The sequence below is a fragment of the Pteronotus mesoamericanus genome, unplaced genomic scaffold, assembly GCF_021234165.1.
Source record: "Pteronotus mesoamericanus isolate MK-2021 breed Mesoamerican mustached bat unplaced genomic scaffold, CSHL_Meso_final contig_56, whole genome shotgun sequence".
Classification (NCBI taxonomy): domain Eukaryota; kingdom Metazoa; phylum Chordata; class Mammalia; order Chiroptera; family Mormoopidae; genus Pteronotus; species Pteronotus mesoamericanus.
Window position 1 is genome coordinate 20,512,411 of NW_026555201.1, and position 21,026 is coordinate 20,533,436.

At 35.7% G+C, this 21,026-nt stretch overlaps 1 protein-coding gene across 1 annotated transcript in view; it reads left to right on the plus strand.

Moving 5' to 3' along the window:
* The window catches only part of ACSS3 (acyl-CoA synthetase short chain family member 3), a 168,910-nt gene that overhangs the window by 56,237 nt on the left and 91,647 nt on the right, over positions 1 to 21,026 (plus strand). The window contains exons 3-5 of the mRNA XM_054580162.1: positions 3,140 to 3,328; positions 8,311 to 8,445; positions 12,274 to 12,414. Of these exons, the coding sequence (XP_054436137.1) occupies positions 3,140 to 3,328; positions 8,311 to 8,445; positions 12,274 to 12,414 (465 nt within the window). The remainder of the gene's footprint in view (positions 1 to 3,139; positions 3,329 to 8,310; positions 8,446 to 12,273; positions 12,415 to 21,026) is intronic.

Consider the following 21,026-nt stretch of genomic DNA (forward strand, 5'->3'; position numbering starts at 1 on the left):
ATTTTTTCTTGCTCTGAGCTAATGCTTTGTTTTTTATAAAGTCTATTTATTAGAAGTCTCATTGGAAACATTATTTTCCCATACATTTTCATACATGCACATACATACATATTTTAATTTTAAAGTTACAATGGATAATTTTACTGGAGTGACATTTAGTCCTAAAAAGTACTACAAAATAAATTTTCTCTATTGATCATATAAAACTCCTGTCTTTAGGCCATCTGTAGTTAGCAAAGTATCAAAACCTTGAGGAGTAGCTGCAAGAAGCAAGTTAGCTAGTCCAAATGCCCGCCATCTAGTGGTTATGTAGATCTGGTGCAGCCTAATTTGACAAGGTTGCCTTCAGGGCAATGGTTAGTAACTCAGATGCCTACAGGAGCCTAGCAGATAATATAAATGGAGGAGGTGGGTGGGAGAAAAATCAATTATTGGCATATATCTCATTCTGTGGTTATGGAGCTATGCTGTAATTACATAACATAAACAGGATATAGAGGAATTATTTTAAATTCCGAATGGAAAGTAAAATGCAAGCTGTGTGATAAATAGTCTCAGGGAATGGAAAGTTGTATTGCAAACTGAGCAGCTGAACACCAGATTTAACTGATTATTGTCATGCAAGAATACAAACCCAGTGTTGGTAGACACTGTCTTTTGGTAGACAATTTTTCAAGAGAAACTGGAAATCTGGATTTGTATATGAAATAGTCCAGTATCAATATATTGGCTCATTTTATAAAGATCTGATATGACCCTACCTTAAATACATTTTGGAGTGACATTTGGTCATTTTGATATCTTTCAAAAAAGATCTTGAATTTATCATTTTTATTTCTTTCAGAGGGCAGAAACAGTTTCTGCCATATTTCAGCAACCTTGTGAAGGAGGACTGGAATATAAAGTTGCTGAATTATTACTAACTTGGGTCCTGTTGAAGATATTTTAAATTTACCAACAGACACTACCAAGATGCTAAGGCTGTAGCTGCAAATAGGACGAGCTCTTTTTGATTGCTCCCACAGCAGTATCTTAAGTGGGGTACCCAGTAATGGGATCACAGAGCACAGCCACTTTCTGCAGAGATGGCACACTGAGATGTTTGCATAAAACTCTCCCATGTTTATCTTGGTTCTGAGCTCCATACAGAATTTAAGTCTATAATTTATAGTACTTTGATGTATTCTTCTTGTAACTTTCTGTGGTGCAGTTTTGAGTTCTTAAAAAGCACTAAGTTATAGTTTGCAATATAAAGGAGAATAAACTACTGATAGTTGTTACTTACTTTCACCAAGGTTCTTAACCTTGACCACATCTTTCCCCACCTGCACAGAGGAAGTGAATAAAAAGAACAAGTAATAAGAATGGTCAGGATTCAGGTCCTTTAAGCTTGTTCGAAATAGGAGAGACAGTGAAATGAAAGGAACCACAAATAGCTGTGTGGCCCAATTTCTTCTCTCAGGCCTTCTCTGTTCATTTTCTCAGTCATTTAAAGTCAAGGCATAGTCCTTCCAGTTGTCCACCGGGTCCTGACATGCCCTTTAGCTCTCTGACCTGACCTATGACAACTTTTTACTAGTTTTGTTTTTCTGTTTCATATCCCCTAGTTTCCCCGCTGTTCTCTTTTTACATCGCATGTGATATCCCTTACACCTTTGTACTGGGGTTCTCTCTGCCGGAAATAGTAGACTCACAGGTATCTACTTATTCTTCAACTGCTATATGTCTTTGCTAAAATGTCACTTACTTAGTGAAGTCAATCCTATTCATCCCATTGACAATTACGTTCCTTGTACTTCCAATCCCTTCTATTTTGCCCTACTCAATAGCACTGATTATCTTAATCATAATGTATTACTTACTTACTGTGTTTAAGTATTTCCTCTGCTAAAACAAACACTCTAAGGATAGAGACCTTTGTCTTATTTTGTTTACTGATGTTTCAGGAAACAGTGTCTGGCATATACAGGTACTCTCTTTCTCTATATGTATTTTTAAAGATTTTACTTATTTATTTTTAGAGGGGAAGAGAGGGAGAAAAAAAGGGATGACAGGAACATCGATATGAGAGAGAAACATCGATCAGTTGCCTCTCACATGCACGCCAATCTGGGACCAAACCCAGAGCCCCGGCATATGCCCTGACTAGGAACTGAACTGGCGACTTTTCATTTTGCAGGACAATACCCAACCAACTGAGCCACACCAAAATGAACGAAGGTTGAATTTCTTATTCACTTAGGTCTGGTCATACCTCCCACAGCTTGTTATACTTGTCTGTGGAAAGAAGGTTTCTCGAATAAATTATATCATGTGTGGGCTTATGATCTATTTTGTCTTTATTACTAGCAACTGAAAACACACGTTAAGGAAATGTAGATATTTGCATGTTTCATCTCCAAAACATACGTTAAAAGTAAAGAGAGGATGGTCACTTTGTATAGATACAATAATTAGTATAGAAAACTATAAAGAAAAAAAATATTGGTTTAAGGCAGTAGAAAGGGCAAAAAGCACAAACTCAAAAGAGTTGTGATGATATCACCAGTTTCTAGCTTTCTCACCTCTGGTTAGCTGTTCATTATCTCAGAGTCTTTAAAATAATAATAATAATAATAATAATAGACTCTGTGTTTTTACCTTATAAGTGTATAACATGTTTTCTTTCATAACACATGTTTTCTTCATTGATTAACCCAACATATATCCAAATCTATAATTATTTTTTTGTCCATGTGACAGATTCCCCCTTTAGAATAAAAGCTCCATAGGGACATGTCTTTCTTTGTTTTTCAATGTTGTGTTACCAGCTCTAAACACAACATATGGCATGTAATAGTTGCTCAGTAAACATGTTGTTAAATAAGTAAGATAGCAAATTTAAGCCATGAAGTTTAAATGGTATAATAATAGAACATTGGTTTGTAATCAATTGTTAAAATACAGATAAATGTCTGTTGTTATTGTCACTATCTAAATCTTAATCATTTTTGTCATCATCATCATCATCATCAAATAAGTGTTACTCAGGCTTCTTTAATTCGTTACCAAGAGGGTTATCATCTGCTTGCATTACTGACTTAACTTTTCTGTGAAATAACACAGAAAACATTTTGCTGATCTAATGATTTTGTTACAGGTCTCTAAGCTGGCTGGTGTTTTGGTCAAGCATGGTGTCAAGAAAGGTGACACTGTGGTTATCTACATGCCCATGATCCCGCAGGCGATATACACCATGCTGGCATGTGCAAGGATAGGAGCCATCCACAGTCTCATATTTGGGGGATTTGCATCCAAAGAACTAAGTAGCCGCATTGATCATGCAAAGGTAAGGCTCTCTTTGGAGAAATCAAGCAGTAACTATATAATACAGCCATATCTGCAGATGAATAATCAAAGAGTGATTTGTACTTATTAGACCCTCCTTTCAAACAGGATACTTAATGTTTACTTTTTATTTGACGTATATCTATTAACCAAAAATTGATTTTTGAGTGCTATGTGAAAGACGTCTTTGAGTGCTATGTGAGGAATATAACATATAAACTAGTTTGCCATATATTTGGGTGTATAACACCAGCAAAATAACTAATAAGTAATTTATTCAATATGTATTTATTAAGTACCCACTATGTGCCTGGTACCATCCTTAGTACAGGACAGTAAATGATAACTGATGAAATGGTTGGGACACATAGTTAGTTTTATAATCAACATCCTTTCAGGAATGGTAGGAGAGCAGAGGTTAAGAGGGGGTGTCAGCAGGGAGTGGGGTTGCATGTTTAAATAGGGTGGTAAAATAACAAACTTGATATGGTTAATATTGAGATGTTGAATTTAAAACACAACACAGTGCCTGACATGGAGGGCTCATTAGAAAAAAAAGGGTTAGCTACTATTATTTTACAAATTCAGAGCAGGGGTCAGCACACTTTTTTCTGTATATTAACAGGTAATACATATTTTAGGCATTGTGGGTTACATGGTTTCTGTTGCAACTACTCAGCTGTGCTGTTGTAGCACAAAAGCATCCTTAGATGCTACATAAACAAAGGTCATGGAGGTGTCCCAATAAAACCATACAGAAACACACTGTGGGCAGGGTATGGCTCTCAACCAGTGTGCCCACCCCTGGTTTAGAGGAAGGAGAGATTTCTTTTAGTGGAGCGGCCAAAGCAAACTTCCCAAGGGACATGAGATTTGAGTTAGGTCTTGGCTAAAATTCAGCTAGTTGAAGAGAATGACGTCATGGGACCCCAAAGGAGAGAAAAATAATGTTAAGTCTAGCCTTAGAGGTAGGAATGGGTAAAATTCATTTGGAGTTCAGTGACGAGACTGATGTGACTGAAGAGGAACAGAAGATGAGCTTGCAAAGGCAATTTAGTCTGAACTGGATTCTACAGACCTTGGCCAGTCAGTTTTTGAGCAGATGAGTTTCATGTTTTAAGCAATGTTAAGAGGAGGCAAGTCTTTTCATATGATGTCAGTGGGACAGAACTAGAGGCTGGAATAAAAACTTTGGCAGGTGGCCTGTTTGTGAAGCAATAGGTGATGTGCAGGAGAGTAATAGTAGTAGGAAGATGAAGGAAGGAAGGTTGTTATAAGAGTAAGAAATAACTGACCTTTAGAATTTTACAAGCACAAGATGAGACATTCTTAACAATGAAGGGAATATATATTGAAGGTCCCCTGAGTGCTAGGCATAACATAAAGTTTGCATATCTGACTTCATTTGGAATAGATCACATACTAGAACTATGAGTAGAAGCTGGTTTGTAGACTAACTGCTTGGATTTGTTTTTTTCCCTCTTTCTTTTTAAACATGTTGAGTTAGGGCTTGTGAAGGGAAGTCTAGGGGGAAATATCAGTCAGTCATTGACCTGTGACTCAGCAGGCAGTTGGGGACTTCTCTGAGGAAGTTATCAACTCCAGTTTTTTACCTATAGAAATCAAAACACCATTTGGATAAAGGTATGAGATGTATTATTTCCTTCTTGTAAAATTGTATATGATATGAGGAAATTAAGATATATAAAAAAAAGTATAAAACTTATGCTGTACCAGTGGAGAAGTTTTCATCTATAACACACACCCACACCCCTTTTTAAGAAACTTAGTCAATAAACACATTATCTTATGGGCAATACCATTAATCATGTCAAATTAAAGGCAAGCAAATGGAAATAGAGATGTATATCAGAGATATTTGTGTACAATTAATAGTTGAAATCAGAGATGATTTTGATGTTATGATTTTCAAATAAACAGGTTGAAGAAAAAGTTTCATTTTAACAGAAAATGGGAAGAATAAATTATAACAAGTCAATCAAGACCAAATAAAACTGTTACCAGCAATGTCAACTCTCCGTTCATGAGTTTGGCAAAGAAGGAATTCAGGGCCAACAAACTCTAGTGCAAGAGGGAGTTTATTTAGCACACAAAGCCAAAGTATATGAGGTGGGAACCCCAGGAAACACCTGAATTATCATCTGGAAGGCAGGCCCCTTTCAGTAGAGGCTTCCCCTGCTAAGTGAGTGTTCTAGGAACCTATCTGTATTAGTGTACCAGCTGGCATTGTTGTGAGAGCCTGTGTTTGGCTTCAGTGAATTTTTTTGAAGACTAAGTGCATTTGCCCATTTCATGATGGGTGATTTATGTGCACACCTGCCCACACCGTGCTGAATTTTCAGCAATTTTTGACCAAAAATGGCATGACCCCAGTTCTCTATTCACCCTTCCTATTCACCTGATCTCACCCCAAGTGATTTTTTTTGTTTTGTTTCCCTGGATGAAAAAAGTTCACAAAGGGAAATGTTTTGCCCCTGTGGAAGAAGTGAAACAAAAAATGGCAGAGGCTCTAAAAGACATCAAAGTGGATGAGTTAAAAAACTGTTTTGAGCAGTGGATAAAAATGTCTCAATAGGGTATTGCATCAAATAGAGAGTACTTTGAAGATGGCTGAAGTTTAAACATGGAATAATAAATACACAATTTTTTATAAATAAATTCCAGGGTCTTTTTGGGTCCTTCCTTGTACTCAAAGAGACAATTCGAGCAGGCTGTTAAGAGAGCTGCCTTGGCCTTTTAGAAAGAAAGTCACAGAGGCGGAAGAAATGAGCCCGCTGGACTGCTGGATATTGTACACAAATATCTCTGCTATACATCTCTATTTACACAGTCTCAGGGAAGTTACAGAGGCAAAAGAAGGGCTGTTGGAGATGGGTGTGATGGGTTAGCCCTGGACGAGCTACCCCTGCCTGTTGCTCCCCTGGCTGCAAGTCTCAGGAGGACCCTTGGAGATTAGGGAAAAGACAGGAAAGATAGGCACCTGAAGAAGGTAGTTGTGGGCAGCTTAAGAGAGAGCACACACTGGGTCCTTTATCCTAAGAGTTGTTATCTGTTTTCTAAAGGTGGGAAGTTCAAGGGATTTCTAAGGAGAGGATCTCAATAGAATATTCATCAGTTTTTCAGGTGTCTTCTTTATTATGCTGATGCATCAAAGTGAGTGCATAGGTCATTTTCTGGTTAGTTTCACATTCAAAGAAAGTCACCAAAGAAGGACTGGGACCATGGCAAGACTGTCTCAGCGTGGTCTGGAATGTGTGCAACCTTACAGTTTATTATCTGGCTGCAAATTACTTGGCCAGTTTGTTCAGGTATTTGTGTCAGTTTCCCGATTCTACTTGCCAAGACATTTTCCTAGCTTCTTCCTATCCTGCCTCAAAACCTCCAATAAAAGGCTAATAGAAATGTGGAAAGAAACTATGTTTGTAAAGGAAGAGTCTAATTTTGACTTTATTAAATTATTGAAGTTTTGATATATTCTATATGTTCTTCATTTGATGTGTAACTTCTATTTGTTCAGAATTCTAGTCTTATGGAATGCTACTTAGAATTATTTTTGTAGGTATTACAGATATTAAAATATGAATTATATTCAAATATGTGACCTTTAAAAATATAATAAAAGGAAATAAGCCTTATTTTTTTTCTTTCCTTTTAAACGGCAGCTTGATAGAGCAGAAAGAGAAAGTTGCTATAGTCAGACAGAATGGGCCTTTTTCCCATTCTGCCACTTGTAACCTTGGGCAAGCTTTGTAACTGCACTGAACCTCAGGTCCATGAATATTAAATGATATTCAGAAAGCAGGAAGTACTATATATGCATATATTTGGCATAATATGAACCTTCCCTAGATGAAATGTATTGTAACCAGAAATCAGAATTCAGGAATAGATGCACTATCTCAGATTGACTATTTCTCTCCTGAATAATTTATTGTGTTTCCTTTGCTTTGGATTTCTTGGTGAAGAAATAGTGTACTTAAGAGAGTAATGACATGTTCGTTACTGCAAATTAACAAAAGTTTTGGTTCAGCTCCACAAATATTTATTGAGAGCTTAAGATCTGGCAAGCATTATACCAGGAATAAGAGACACAGAGGTGAATGGGATCTGAATTTGGCATTGGAGAGCTTCCTGTGCAGCGGTGGGATGAGGAACACTGACTATGGTCGGGCCTCTGAGGCTTGCCGGGAGTATCCTGAGGAAAGGAGATTAACCCCAACTTCTTTGGCTCCTTTCCAGGATGTCTTTTCGCTACGTCTGTGTCCATCTTGAATACAAGATGTCAGATAAAGAAAAATGCCAAGTATGTCTTAATGACAGAGGCAGATTCAGGCTTTGTGGGGCTTAAAACTTGAATCATTTGGGTGCCCTTTTCAAAAATATATGGCAGAATAACAAATATTTGGTGGAAATGAATATATCTTTAGAACAAAAAAAAGAATCATAAAGGAATCATCAGGGATTCAGGTTTCTCCTTTCTGTGGCCTGTAGGCATTTAAGCAGAGATGTTCACATAATAAAATAGCTTAAAAATGCTTCCTGAGAACAACTGGCCTGCCGCGTAGCCTCCCGCCCCCACTGCCCTGCACGAAGGAGCGGCTCCAGCCTCAGCAGCAGCCAGCTGTTCCGGGGCATCTGCAAGTGAGGGGCCCCCAGCTTGCATTTTACTGGTTCATGGCAAAACTAGTGGCTTCCTTCTTTGGAAAGTATTTTTCGGCAGCTCACACTTATTAGCCAGAAGCATGTTGACATGTAATTTTGAACAGGTAAGTGAGGTTTATGTGGAAATGGTTAGGTTTATAACAGTTAAAAAGGGCAATTGGTTTTCAGGTCATTTATTCAATGGAGAACAGGACTATTCAGACATTTCTTTAGAAATGTTGAAGTGCTTATCTGCACCTGAAATACTGTGATTGCCTTAATTAGGATTGCTAAATTTTCTCAATTTTTTTTTTATTGTAGCCCAAGGTGGTTGTGACAGCATCATTTGGCATTGAACCTGGAAGGAAGGTGGAATACATACCACTTCTAGAAGAAGCACTGAGAATAGGACAACACAAACCAGATAAAATTCTCATTTACAATCGTCCAAATATGGTAATCTGAATACTGAATTTGGTTCTTGCTTGCAGTGGTGGGCAAAGGGTGATTCTGGTTTTGACCATTTAACATACACCTTTGATTTAGGAACCACTAAATATACTTCCTGAATGTCACTATTTTTGGCAAAAAAATGATATTGGATATGAATGATATTTTCTCTTTATGAAAAAATTAGCTTAAAATAAAAAGATTGAAACCCAGCGTGGGCCGGGTGGCTCAGCTGGTTGGGACATTGCTTCCCGTCAGGACACATGCCTAGGTTGTCGGTCTGAGCCTGGTGGGGGCCTGTGTTGGAGGCAACTGACCAATGTTTCTCTCTCTCTGTCTCTAAAATCAGTAAATATATCCTCAGGTGAGGAGTAAAAAAGCAATTAAAAAACTAGCCATAATATCAGTGAATTGATTCTTTGTATAGTCTATTGTGATGTCATTTATTAATTTAAATTATAACAATAATGATAGTACTGGCAAATACTTACTGCCTACCATACGATTTTTAAGACACTGTACTAGTGATTCATTTTAAAAACCTTTCTGATAACTCTGTGCTGTGGGTGATAGCATTAATCTAATGAACAGGGCGAAAGCTTGCCTGGCTGATTAGTGTCCGAGTCGTGATCTGAATTCATATACTTTGACCGCCTGTTTAATCCCTAAACTGTCCTGTCTTATGGAAAAGTGTGATGAATTTGTATGTAACTTATCTTTTGAAAACATTAATAAAGGTATTTCGTTCAGAAGTAAAAACTATGTTCGGGAAAACAAAATTTGAATACTGTAAAGAGATATAGTATTCCGTGATCCATGAAGGAAGAAAAAGCAGTGTAATATATTAATAAATATGTTTTACAGTTGCTTTACTTAAAAAATAGGACCCGATGGTCACCTTCTTTCTGCCTTCCAGCAAGTATCCAGGTATTTTTATAGTAGGGCCAACTTGGGTTTCTTGCTGATTAAAAATTTTTACGGAAGAAAAATTACAAGAGTGGAAATAATCATGTATAATTTTGTGGAACTCTTGAGAGCTTATCTTCAGAAAATGCCTAAATGACAGGATATAAGAATAGAGACCATTAGAACTATGTCATTTTGATTACCACCTAGCAATTCCCATTACCACATTAAATTCCCATCTAAAGTTTTAGTAGACTGTGGTTCATGAACTGCTGCACTCAGTGATTTTAATATTCTTACTGTCTCAAAGAAGAATTTTAAGTTTCTTTCAGATGACCTCAAGCATGTTTTTTAAAAAGGTTTGTTGCTATTAAATCAAGGAATGCAAAGTCAGCAATAAGGAAGGCTTTGGTGACAAAAGGTTAGAGAAGGGTAGGAACATGCACACACACAAGTGATTTTGTGGCTCTGTGTGTGCTATTCACACATATATGAATTCATGTAGAATTTATAAAGAACTTATGCCAGGCCTGATGCTAAGTAATTTCAAATACTTCTTATTTAATTCTCATAAACCCATAAAGTAAATGTTATTATTGGCCCCATTTGTGGATAAAGAAATTGAGTCATGGTGAAATCATAGCCCGGAGTCACACTTAGTAACTGGTGGAGTCAAGATTTGAACTCCAGTTAAATGCCTTTTAACCAATACATTTCTTTATAGCACACTGGCTATGGATATGAAAGTTTCCTATTTGCATTTTTGCAAATCTCTTCTCTTTCCACTTAATAGGTAGAGATTCACTCTCCTTCTCCCCCTCCCACACATAACTGGCTCACTTTCTCTCCCTCTCCCTTTTTCTTAACATTCTTCCTTCTATTTTGGCTTATTTTATTTTAGATGAGGGCTTTGGATGTCTCCTGTCCTTCATATTTAGTACTGCTGTTCAGGCAGTAATTAAGTACAGCGGACTGGCTTTGCTTTCACTTTAGAGAAAAATAAATTGAAGCTTAGTGGAGTCTTTCATTAACCAGATTTGCATTTTTGCCAGTAAAAACCTGGCAGGCACTCCTAAGACTCAGGGAAGCAATGACAAATCAAAGGAACGCATATCAGCCACCTCTAATGCTGTCCCAATTACTGCCTTTTGAGAGCAACAACTAGGGAGGACTTATCTATAGAAGTAAATGTATATATGTAAAAACTAATATTGAATTTTTCTCTTTCTTCCTTTCATAAAATCTTCTTTACTCATGCCTGTATTTCTTAATCTGAAGAACAACCATTTATCCAAGTCCTCATTTCATTTGATCTATAATTGTTTTTGTGATGACTTAGTTGACATTTTTAATTGTGCAGTGTGATGATTTTTTATAGGTCTGTAATATTGATGTCACAGGCTTGCTAATTTGAAATTAGTTATAATTTCATAAAATTTTAATAAATGCATAAAACAAAAGAAAATATACAATTTGTTCACAGTAATTATTTTCATTTGTCTCAGTGGCATAGCTAGGGCTTATCAAAGTGAGGCTGGGGATGCCTGAAACTTCACCTTTATGAAAGTAAATTCAGATTGTTATCTATTAATGTGTTTATTCATACAGGCATTACATTTGTGATGTTATATTGAAGTGATAATTTGCAAATGCATGCACTTAAAAATATGACCATTTTTTATAACACTGGCCAATACATTAAGGAGCCTGAAAAATGGAAGTAGCCTGGCATTTCTAAATGTCTCAGAGTCTCTGGGCTTAGCTTCACTTTGATGAATGAATGGTTACCTATACTCTGTAGGTGGTAGATCTTACTAACATTCCTTGAGGAATATGTAATCTAGCCTTATGTCTGTACTAACAGGTTCACCAACTGTAAGCTTTTTGATGTGTCATCTTGAGCTTAGTTATCATTTCAGAAAATAACTATACATACACTGAGCCTTTACTTAAATAGATGTAACTCTCCATTAGAGCGATTCTTCCGTAAGCCACTTACTCTTCACTTATCTGGCCTATTTCACTAGCACAGGTTGTAAAGACGTCTGTCTACCTTCTTTTAAGGTGTGTCTGTCTAACTCATGGCTCTATTATCACAAAGTTTATAACACAGACCTTGGTTTTAGGAACAAAAAGAAAACAAACATTTCTACTATGTTAATCAATGACCTTTCAGAGGTGTCCAACCCCCACCCCGGGGGCTGCATGTGGCCCAGGGTGGCTATCAGTGCAGCTCAACATAAAATCATAAATTTACTTAAAACTTTTTTTTTTGCCCTTCAGTTTTTGTTAGAGTTTGTGTATTTAATATGTGGCCCAGGACAACTTTTCTTCCAGTGTTGCCCAAGAGACGCCAAAAGTTTGGACACCCCTGATGGAGGAAGACTTGGATACCATTTTAGATATGTAACATACTCTCGTTAATTTTCAAGACTGATTTTTTTTCTTGAAAAAGCAAAAGTAGATTTCTCCTTCACCCCTGAAAATGATTTAATATTCTCTTATTTGGAAAGATGGCCACATTATTATTCCTAAAAGGCCCCTGTACAAAGAGACATTTTAATAGGTTAGTTGACATTTGATTGTAAAGATGATCATTCCAAATAAGAGAAATTGGTTACAAAAAATAGACAGTTTATAAAGTTAAAGGTATATGTACATTTATGAAGACATGAAAACATGACTGCATAGCATTGAGTTTCTTAAGGATAGCCCTGGATTTGAATATAACATGTTCTTTTTTCAGTTCAGTTGAAGCCAACATCAAACAGTTGGACTTTTTTATGAACATTTATCTGAGATATTTATAAATCTGATATTTAGTGCTATAGAGATAGCCTACATTTTAAGTCAGATGCTCAGACTAACATTGTTCTTTGAATTTAATCTCCTTTGTTCAGTGCATATTTCTCTATTTTTGCTCTCTAGGAGACAGTTCCCATGGCTCCAGGTCGTGACCTTGATTGGGATGAAGAGATGGCAAAAGCACAGTCACACGATTGTGTTCCTGTTCTTTCAGAACATCCACTGTATATTCTTTACACATCTGGAACAACAGGTTTGCCAAAGGTATTCATTCTCTCAGGGATAAGTATACAGTGGCAGGTTTCTTTTGCACTGAAAATGTTTGGTTACTGACAGTGCTTGCAGACTGTACTTTGAGGTTTAGATATAGGTACTTTATACCTTAAAGAACTGTTGTGTTTAAATACAGAAAAATATTAATTATATTTAAGGTTAAGGGCTTTGTCCCAATTTCTTTCAAAATCCTCATATATATCAGCAATATACAATTGTTTAAGTATTAAAATTAATAGATGTTTGACTGACTGTCAGTTGGTTTAATAAAATTTTATAAAAATATTATCTTAAGTGAATATTTTTAATATTGAGGTATAACTTTCACACAGTATGGGATTGATTTTTGATCTAGGGTAATTCAGTTCTCTGTATAAATGCAAGTTTGAGAATTGGTCTAGACAGTTTGAACAACAAGCAATTTATCCTGAGTATTGAACTCTTTGATTTGCAGCACTTAAGGTACTCAGGATCTTAAAATCTGCTTACCATGAAACGTGTTTTCACAAAACAAAGTTAAAAGCATCAATATTCATGAGGGTGTCAGATAACAAACAAATTTCACTTTTGCCTGGTATTTCCAAATAATACTGTTTCTTCATATAATTTCATAAAAACTTGCAATATCGTCTTCCTATTCATCTTTATTTGAGTGTTCAGTATTCATCAAATCACAGAATTTTAGTAGGGGAGGGACTGTCACAATCACTCATCTCCTAGGAGGCAGTGGCCTCTTTATGAATATTAGGTCTCTGTAGCATCAGAGTTCTGAAAACATCATTGGTTCATAACCTTAAAAAAAGGAAAATTAAGATGTTCCATATGAAACTCACTTGCTGTAAAAAAACCCCCCAGCACATTTGATAGGGGAATATAATTTTGCTGAGGAGCGAGACCATGTTTTATGACATTTTAGTCTACCATTGTGACTATTGTGCGTTGTGTAGAGTCGGTGCTCATAAATTTCTGTTGACTGCATAAATAAATAAATAAATGCCTATACATAAAGTTATTTGTGTCATTGTAGAATCCAAACCTTATGATTCTATTAAAAAATATCTTTGGTCATCTGAAAAATAAATATTCATTATACTGAAAACTCTTATGCCTTCTTAAAGCAGGCCAAGGGATCTGCTGCATGTAATCCTTACCCTCCACTTTTTGCAATTTTGCATCATGTACCAGTTACACAGAGTCCAACTGAACACTTGACTTTAAAATAAAAGCAAGTTTTGGTCTAAAATAATATAACATAATATTATATTATAAAGCATCATATATGATGCTAATATAAAAGCATCAACATGAAAGGAAAAACTTAACCCTGAAAACATAGTATAACCTAACCAAGAAAAAAAGTCTCCTTTTAGCTCCTTAAAAGCCTGAAGAAACCTTATAAAAGCATTTGTATCATCTCAAGATTTCAAATCACTCTGAAATTCACTGTGGCCTCTGTGGGAGGATCAGAAGAAGAGCTTATCGGAAACCCAAAACTGATTCAGCCAGTGTAGTAAGAAGAAAATAACATAAAATATAGAGAGCATTAAATCTAAAAAAGTGGTGTTTCCAAATAAGGAAATATCCTAGCTATTCCAGGTTTTTTCTTGGTCAAGAATTTCTCTCTAAGATTACTAAATGCTCAAAATGAAAATTATTTGGTTTTCATTATTCTCATTTTCTCCTATAGTACCATACTGAAGATAATCTATTCCAATAAATTGGAGAAGGCTTTAATTGTTTGGAGTCACAAAGAATTGAGTTCAAGTCACTATACATTCATTGGGTGTTCATTCTGTGCTAAAAGAGATAAAAATATGAGTAAAACACAGTCCCTTCAGTCTAGTTAGGTTGATATGCACACCTCCTCATCCCCCCGAACACACAGATAATGCAAAGTAGACTGTGATCTTGCTCTAAGATGGCAAAGCTGTTTCTCTAGAGGAAAAGATGAGATTCAACGGTATCTGAAGTATTAAATCCAATTAATTCTTCAGATATTATTGAGCACACAAATGTGTCCGGCTTTATCTTTCAAAGTTTTTTTTTACATTTGGGACACAGGCACTAAACAAATAAAGAGCCATGTAATGTGTGATGTGTTATGAAGAGAAGGAAAGAAGGGTCAGAGGCACAGTGATGGGAGGAGCGGGGGTGCAGCTCTGTTAGGGGGAGCTCTTGAGGAAGTGACACTTGAAGAATGAGTAGAACTTCAGCGAGTGACATCACAGGGAAGAGGGCATCCCAGGCAGAGTGGGGTCAGCATACAAAGGTGGGAGTGTGTAATGGGGCTTCCAGTGTGGCTAATACGGTGGAAGGGAAGAGGAAATGGCTAGAGATACAGACAAGAGCCAAACTTACAATTTAACTAAGGAGTTTTGGTCAATATTCTGTACATAAGGGATGGAGGGTGTTAGTACTTTTTAAGCAAGATAAACAATATGAAGGAAGGTAACCCATGCAACACTTTATTGGAAATATAAATGCATATAAACAATGGAGGTAAGAATATCTTAGGCTGTTTCATTAGTTTAGGACTTAAGACACCACACTAAATAAAGAGAAATCAAATTGGTTCAAGGATGGAGTGAGACAGGGGAGAAGCCCAAGACCTTAAACCTGAGAATATGGGAGAATATTTGAATATTTACTGAAATAGAAACACAAGAGAAAGGGTTAGAGCTGAGGAAACAGAGAGTTTTTGAACATATTGAGTATGATGTGTCTTGGGTACATTAACAGGGAGATGCCTAGTCAATAGTCGGAGGTGAAGATCTTGGTCCAGGAAGTACACCTGGGTTTGTAGATGGAGCCCCATGGGTCATCAGTGTGAGGTCTGGTGTTTAAATTATGGGGGTAGGTAGCTTTTACAGAGTAGGACATGTAGAATGCAAGAAAAAATAATCATCTCTCAAGATATCGAAATATTTCTCTCATTCTTTTAGTGGACTTGAGACTTTCAATTGCCTTGAAATGGTACCTGGCCAACAAACTTTTATGACATTTATTTTATCCTACTTTATATCTACTAGTTTTTATTTACTATTTTCTTAACATTGCATGTTCTCTGAGGTCTTAGAATATGTTTCATATATCTTTGAATCCACTGTGTCACTAACCTTAAAATTGGGCCATGGATAATCCTCAGAGTATTTGTTAAATGACCTCTTCTCCAGTTAGCTCTCAGCATCCTCTTAATTCATAAGATCCTCACTTCAGTTTTGGTAAGTGCAATCATGATTAGTGGGATCTGAAAATTTAGTATTATGATCTCCAGAAGAGAAGTATAGGAGAGATGAGCACATATTCGTATATGAAGCATTTAAATATAAACTTTATGTCACCATGTAGGTTGTTTTCTCAATCTTTAGTCTTCATAAAGAAAAATAATGTTTGTTCATAAAAATATAATGCTTAAAAATACTCATTTTTCATAGGCACATATAAGACACAAATAAGGCAGTCTTTTCTTCAGTTAGAATTTGCAGACATTTTTAGGGCCTATTTGCATCTCTTCATCTGCCAGCTCTGGGTTTGTCAGGCTGCTGTATGACAGGTTAATCTGTTAGTTGCTGCAAATATTTCAGCAACCACGGCTGAGCCATTTAGCACACGTTTGTCTTGTTGTGGGCTTCTACCCTGTTTGGTTTGGGTGCCAGCATTCAAGATACCTCAAAGCGCTTCATGATAGAAGAATCCCTTGTCTGGATGTGGTGTCTTTTGGGAATGGGAGATTTAGTGATGGTCGTGTTTATCTTCTTTCTGTTTGATTTCATGAAGAGATAGTGAAGCCCACCCCCTCTTTAAAAAGGAGGAAAAAATGTTCAATGCCAAAAGAAAACAGGTGAAAAGAATACAACAGGAAAAGATTGAAAGGAAGGTATGACAAGAAGGTGTAGATAAGGCCTCTGTCCTGACGTGTTTTTACACGATTTATGTTGCTTATCTCTGCACCTAGATGACTTAGTCATATTCCCTACCCAAGGGGGGGAAAAAAAAAAGAGAAAGCAAAATAAAAAAGCAATGATTTTTTAAATCTGTATTACAGTTTTTGCAGTTAAAATGAGGGACTGGCTACACTTGTGCCCCTTATCTCACGGACATTCAGATCAATAAGAACGTACACTGCTGCTACAATGTCTTCCACTGCTACAGTGTCTTCCGCAGAGGCAGCCTCAGAGCCTGAAGCAAGAGATTTTATGTTTGTTAAAATATCCTATATGGAACCATTCCATTTCTAATGTGATTCACTAAATTCTACAAGTTTCCAAGGTTTCTTCTGAACAAAGAAGTGTATTTTTAAAAAGAATATTTTTCATACTTGTATTTATTCAGTTAATTGTTCACTTAATCTGTCAACGAAAGTTGACAGTGCCGTAGAGTAGAGACGAAGGCGTTCTCACAGCACCAAAGTGGTGGAGACGCCCCCGGCCCCCAGCGCTAGAAGAGGCTGTCAGTGCTTGGAGGAGGCGGGCAGTTCCGGGGGCCATGGGAGAGCATGGAATCAGTTACCATGGGATCCTGGACAGTGTCCAAAAGAGATGGCACTTTCACAATGTTGTTAAGTTCTTGTGTGATGAAATCGGAGCTAACCGAGTTCAGAAAAGGGGTGGGGGTGGGGACTCATTCTAGGAAGAGGGAATCAATCTGTCAGGCCATTGTGAGACTAGAACATTGTTTATGTGTTGGACTTTCTAAGTTATCAGAACTGACTTACTGACTTCTCACTGACTTCAAACATCATTTAGTGATGGATTCTTTTTTCTTTATGCAAAATATTTATTTTTTCTTTCTTCTTTTACTTTTTCTCAACTTGTCAGCCTGAAATGCCTATATATGAAACATATAAATATGTAAACATACATAAGTAAATAACACTTATAAACACAAATGCAGAGACAAACATATTTACATATATGTGAATAAATATACATCTCATGTATGTAAATATGTATATTTATCTTGTATAAGCCTTCATCTCAGAGTTGGATGACAGGAGGGCTCAATTTAAGAAGCATAGCGTTTTGTCACATGCTCCAAACTTCTCTTACCTTAGAATTGCAAGATTTGCCTTTCGTATTTTTATAGATCAAATTAAAAACATTTTTAGGATGAAGAATTCCAAGCTCTTCTTATCACACATGTCAGTCTTCCTTCCTTTTTTTGCTATAATCCATATTGTTCATATTGTTCTAACGGTATTTATGTTAAGTTGCAGCAACCAAAACTGTACATCACACTTGATAATGACCTGTTTTCTGTTTCACTGTAACAGCCCCATTTATGATCATTTATGGCTTTCCTTGTCTTCAAAGGCAGCTCATTAAACTGGACATAATAAAGAGCCATGTGTGATGACTCTGTGGTCCCCTTCCCGAGTAATTAATGATCGGCCTTTAATTTTATTTGTACAAATTGAAATTTTTAAAAACACCATTAAATGTTAACAGGGGACTTTTTTGGCCTTTTTTTTTTTTTTTTTTTTTGTTAAGAGCACTTTCACATTGTCTCTTTTCCCATTTCTGAGGTAGAATTCACTTTTATGTATGCCTTTATTTGTGGAATGGAGTGTTATTCCCACCTGGATGTCTTTCAAGTTCTCCATAAGACTTGAAGTATAATGGCTGATTCCACAAAAACCAGCACAGTATGTTACAGGTTACAGGGCTTTTCTGTGAATATATGAGGTCATCTAATGTGTTTACTTTTCAGGTAAATATAGGGTGAGTATATAAAAAAGTTATAACAGATTCAAAAGATTTAAATGCAGTATGCTTGTGTTTTAGGGTAAGCATTGATATTGAATAAGTATTTTTACTTCATATTCAAGTTGTAAATATATTTTAAGATACCATTTTTTGTTTCTGGTTATTTTGGTATATTTAGAATATAATGATATTTTAAAGCATGATTTATGGGTTTTCAGAGGCTGAACAAGGTTTCTCATTTGCATTTTAATTATCATTACCAGGAAAATAGGATTATAAACCAGAAACAAACAAATGCTTTACTCTTAGTCACATATTAATATTAATATAATACAGAAGCTCTTTTTAACATAATTTATTAATTTTTTTGACTTTCAAACTTCTTGTAAAAGATCTACATGGAGAATGTGAAATGATGCAGTTCTTTTTTCTGCACCATATCAAATACTCAGAAAATTAATAACTATCATCTGAATATATACACCAAATTTCAGATTTAGAGCCTATTAATGAATAGTAAAATGAAGCTTTATAGAAATTTTTATACTCATTCTTTAAAAAAAGTAAAAATAAGTAGATATCAAAGACTGATGAAAATGGTATTATGAAGTTTTTCTCATCTTTAGCTCCATTTTAATTGTTTTTAATGAGAATCTTTGATGATATCCTTAGTTACTTTTACATTTCTGCCTTTTAAGTAGTATTACACAGGGAAAAATAAAAAAAAAATCAATAATTGCCAGAACCAAGGAAATAATTTTGTTATTAAGATATAAAATTTTAGCTTCTATAATTTTAAATGCTTTTCCATTCATGGTCTCAAATGAATTTAAGTATCTACCACTTTACAGACAGAACAGGATTGGTAAATATACTTTAAAGGAGCATATTTACCTCAATTGCCTCTTCATTTGAGTATATATTACCTCTATTTACCTCTTCACTTGAGAGATAAGTAGAAATTTGGTAACCTATCCTTTAAAATATCTTCTAAGTTTTACAAATGAATTACTACTTATTTATGTTCTCCACAGCCTTTAATTCCTTTCTATCACTTCCAGTCAATTTACCTTATACTCTCTACCACATAATGTAATATTTGGCCCAGTAATAATATTTAGAATTATTGATAAAAATGAGCTCTAAATGCAGGGACAGGCGGTGGAGAGAAAAATTCTAAAACATCTTGAGTGAAATTGTTACTGACATTATTGCTGTCTATCATAATATATGGATAGCAAATGAATAAAAATTTTTAGAATAGTGTGTCTGAAAGTTGATTAATAGCATATTAATCAAGGTATTAAATCAAAGGAAAAGACCTTCTCAGCAGGACAAAGGAATTCACAAAGTACATGAAAGATAATACAGAATATACTAGGAAAAGAGCTGTCCAGTTCACATGGAAAGATGCATGTGTGAAACTTACTGGCAGTGAGCTCACCCCTACTACTCCCAAAGTGATCAAGAGGGCCAGCTGCATGCTAACTATGTCATACAACCCACCATGTAGCTGTCAGATGCCAACAAAGCTATGTGTGATATTTGCTAAGAGATCAGGTGTTGCTGCTGGTAGATAAAATGTGTCCCACAGCTTGATACCTATGTTTTATTACAGGTACCCAAGGAGAGAAGAAATTTTAGTAACTAACAGAAAGTTCATTTTTATTCCACTGATTTGTCTATCTTACAGTTGCAGAGCTATGTCAAAGAGGTAGAACTAGCAGTAGCACATTTATTCACTAGGGCTGTGTTTGCCCTTTTAGGTAGAATAAGTATTTTCTGCAAAAAGTAATTATAATTTTTCTATTAAAATAATGCTTAAAATACAACTGAAATAATGACTATTTCTTAGCAAGAATCCCCTTCCTGCTTTAAGTATTCATGTCAAGCCTTTTTGAGCCAATGATGATTAATGTTTATAATGAAGCAGTAAATGAAGTTAATTATTACATTTACCATGAGTTCTTATTTATCATGACTCTTTGCTCAGTTTTCAAGTATGAATCTTGTATTAAAGTTGAATATGTTCAATGTTGTTTATAGCTGCTAGAAACTGATTCATGGAAGCTGTAGTAGAATGATGTAACAATTCCTATTTAAAAAAAAAAAATCCTTACCCAAGGATATGTTTATTGATTTTAGAGAGAGAGGAAGAGAGAGAAACACCGAAATATCAGTGTGAGAGAGAAACATCAATCTGTTGCCTCCCATACACACCCTGACTGGAGATCGAATTGAATCTGCAACCTAGATATGTATCCTGACTGGGAATTGAACCCCCAACATTTTGGTGTAATAACAATGCTCCAACTAACTGAGCCTCCTGGCCAGGGCAACAACCCCTACTTTTGCCTAAAATGTAACATAAGGCAAATCTATTAGCCTTAGATCCAACGCATCAGGACTGATTCCTCAGGGTTCCGTAATTCATCATTAAAGAATTGCTTGGCTCAGATTGTGCTAACATGATCCATAGCACAGCATTGTAATGAGGCTCGAGTTAGAATATGACTTTGTTTCTTCTAAGCGTAGTAATATTTAATAATATTAAGGAATAGACAACCTTATGTTAGTCTGTATTTTAGACACACAGCTACCTTTGAGACTTCTGTGTTTTTAATTTTGTGTTTCCATTTTTGTTCTGGAAATATGTCTGAAAATGCAATGTTGTTACTTTATGTTACCAATGGAACAAATTTTAATTGCATGTGATTCTGTGAAATCATGTTTTCTATAGAAGGTCAAGAATAGTCTGTGAAAATGGATTCTGCAAGTGGATTGATGTGGACAACTTAGTCTGTGTGTATTACTGGAGGAGCCAAAGAAATGACAACTCAGATAAAATTATGTAAAAATAATTTGTAGCTTATAAAATATAAAATGCTTTAAACAGAA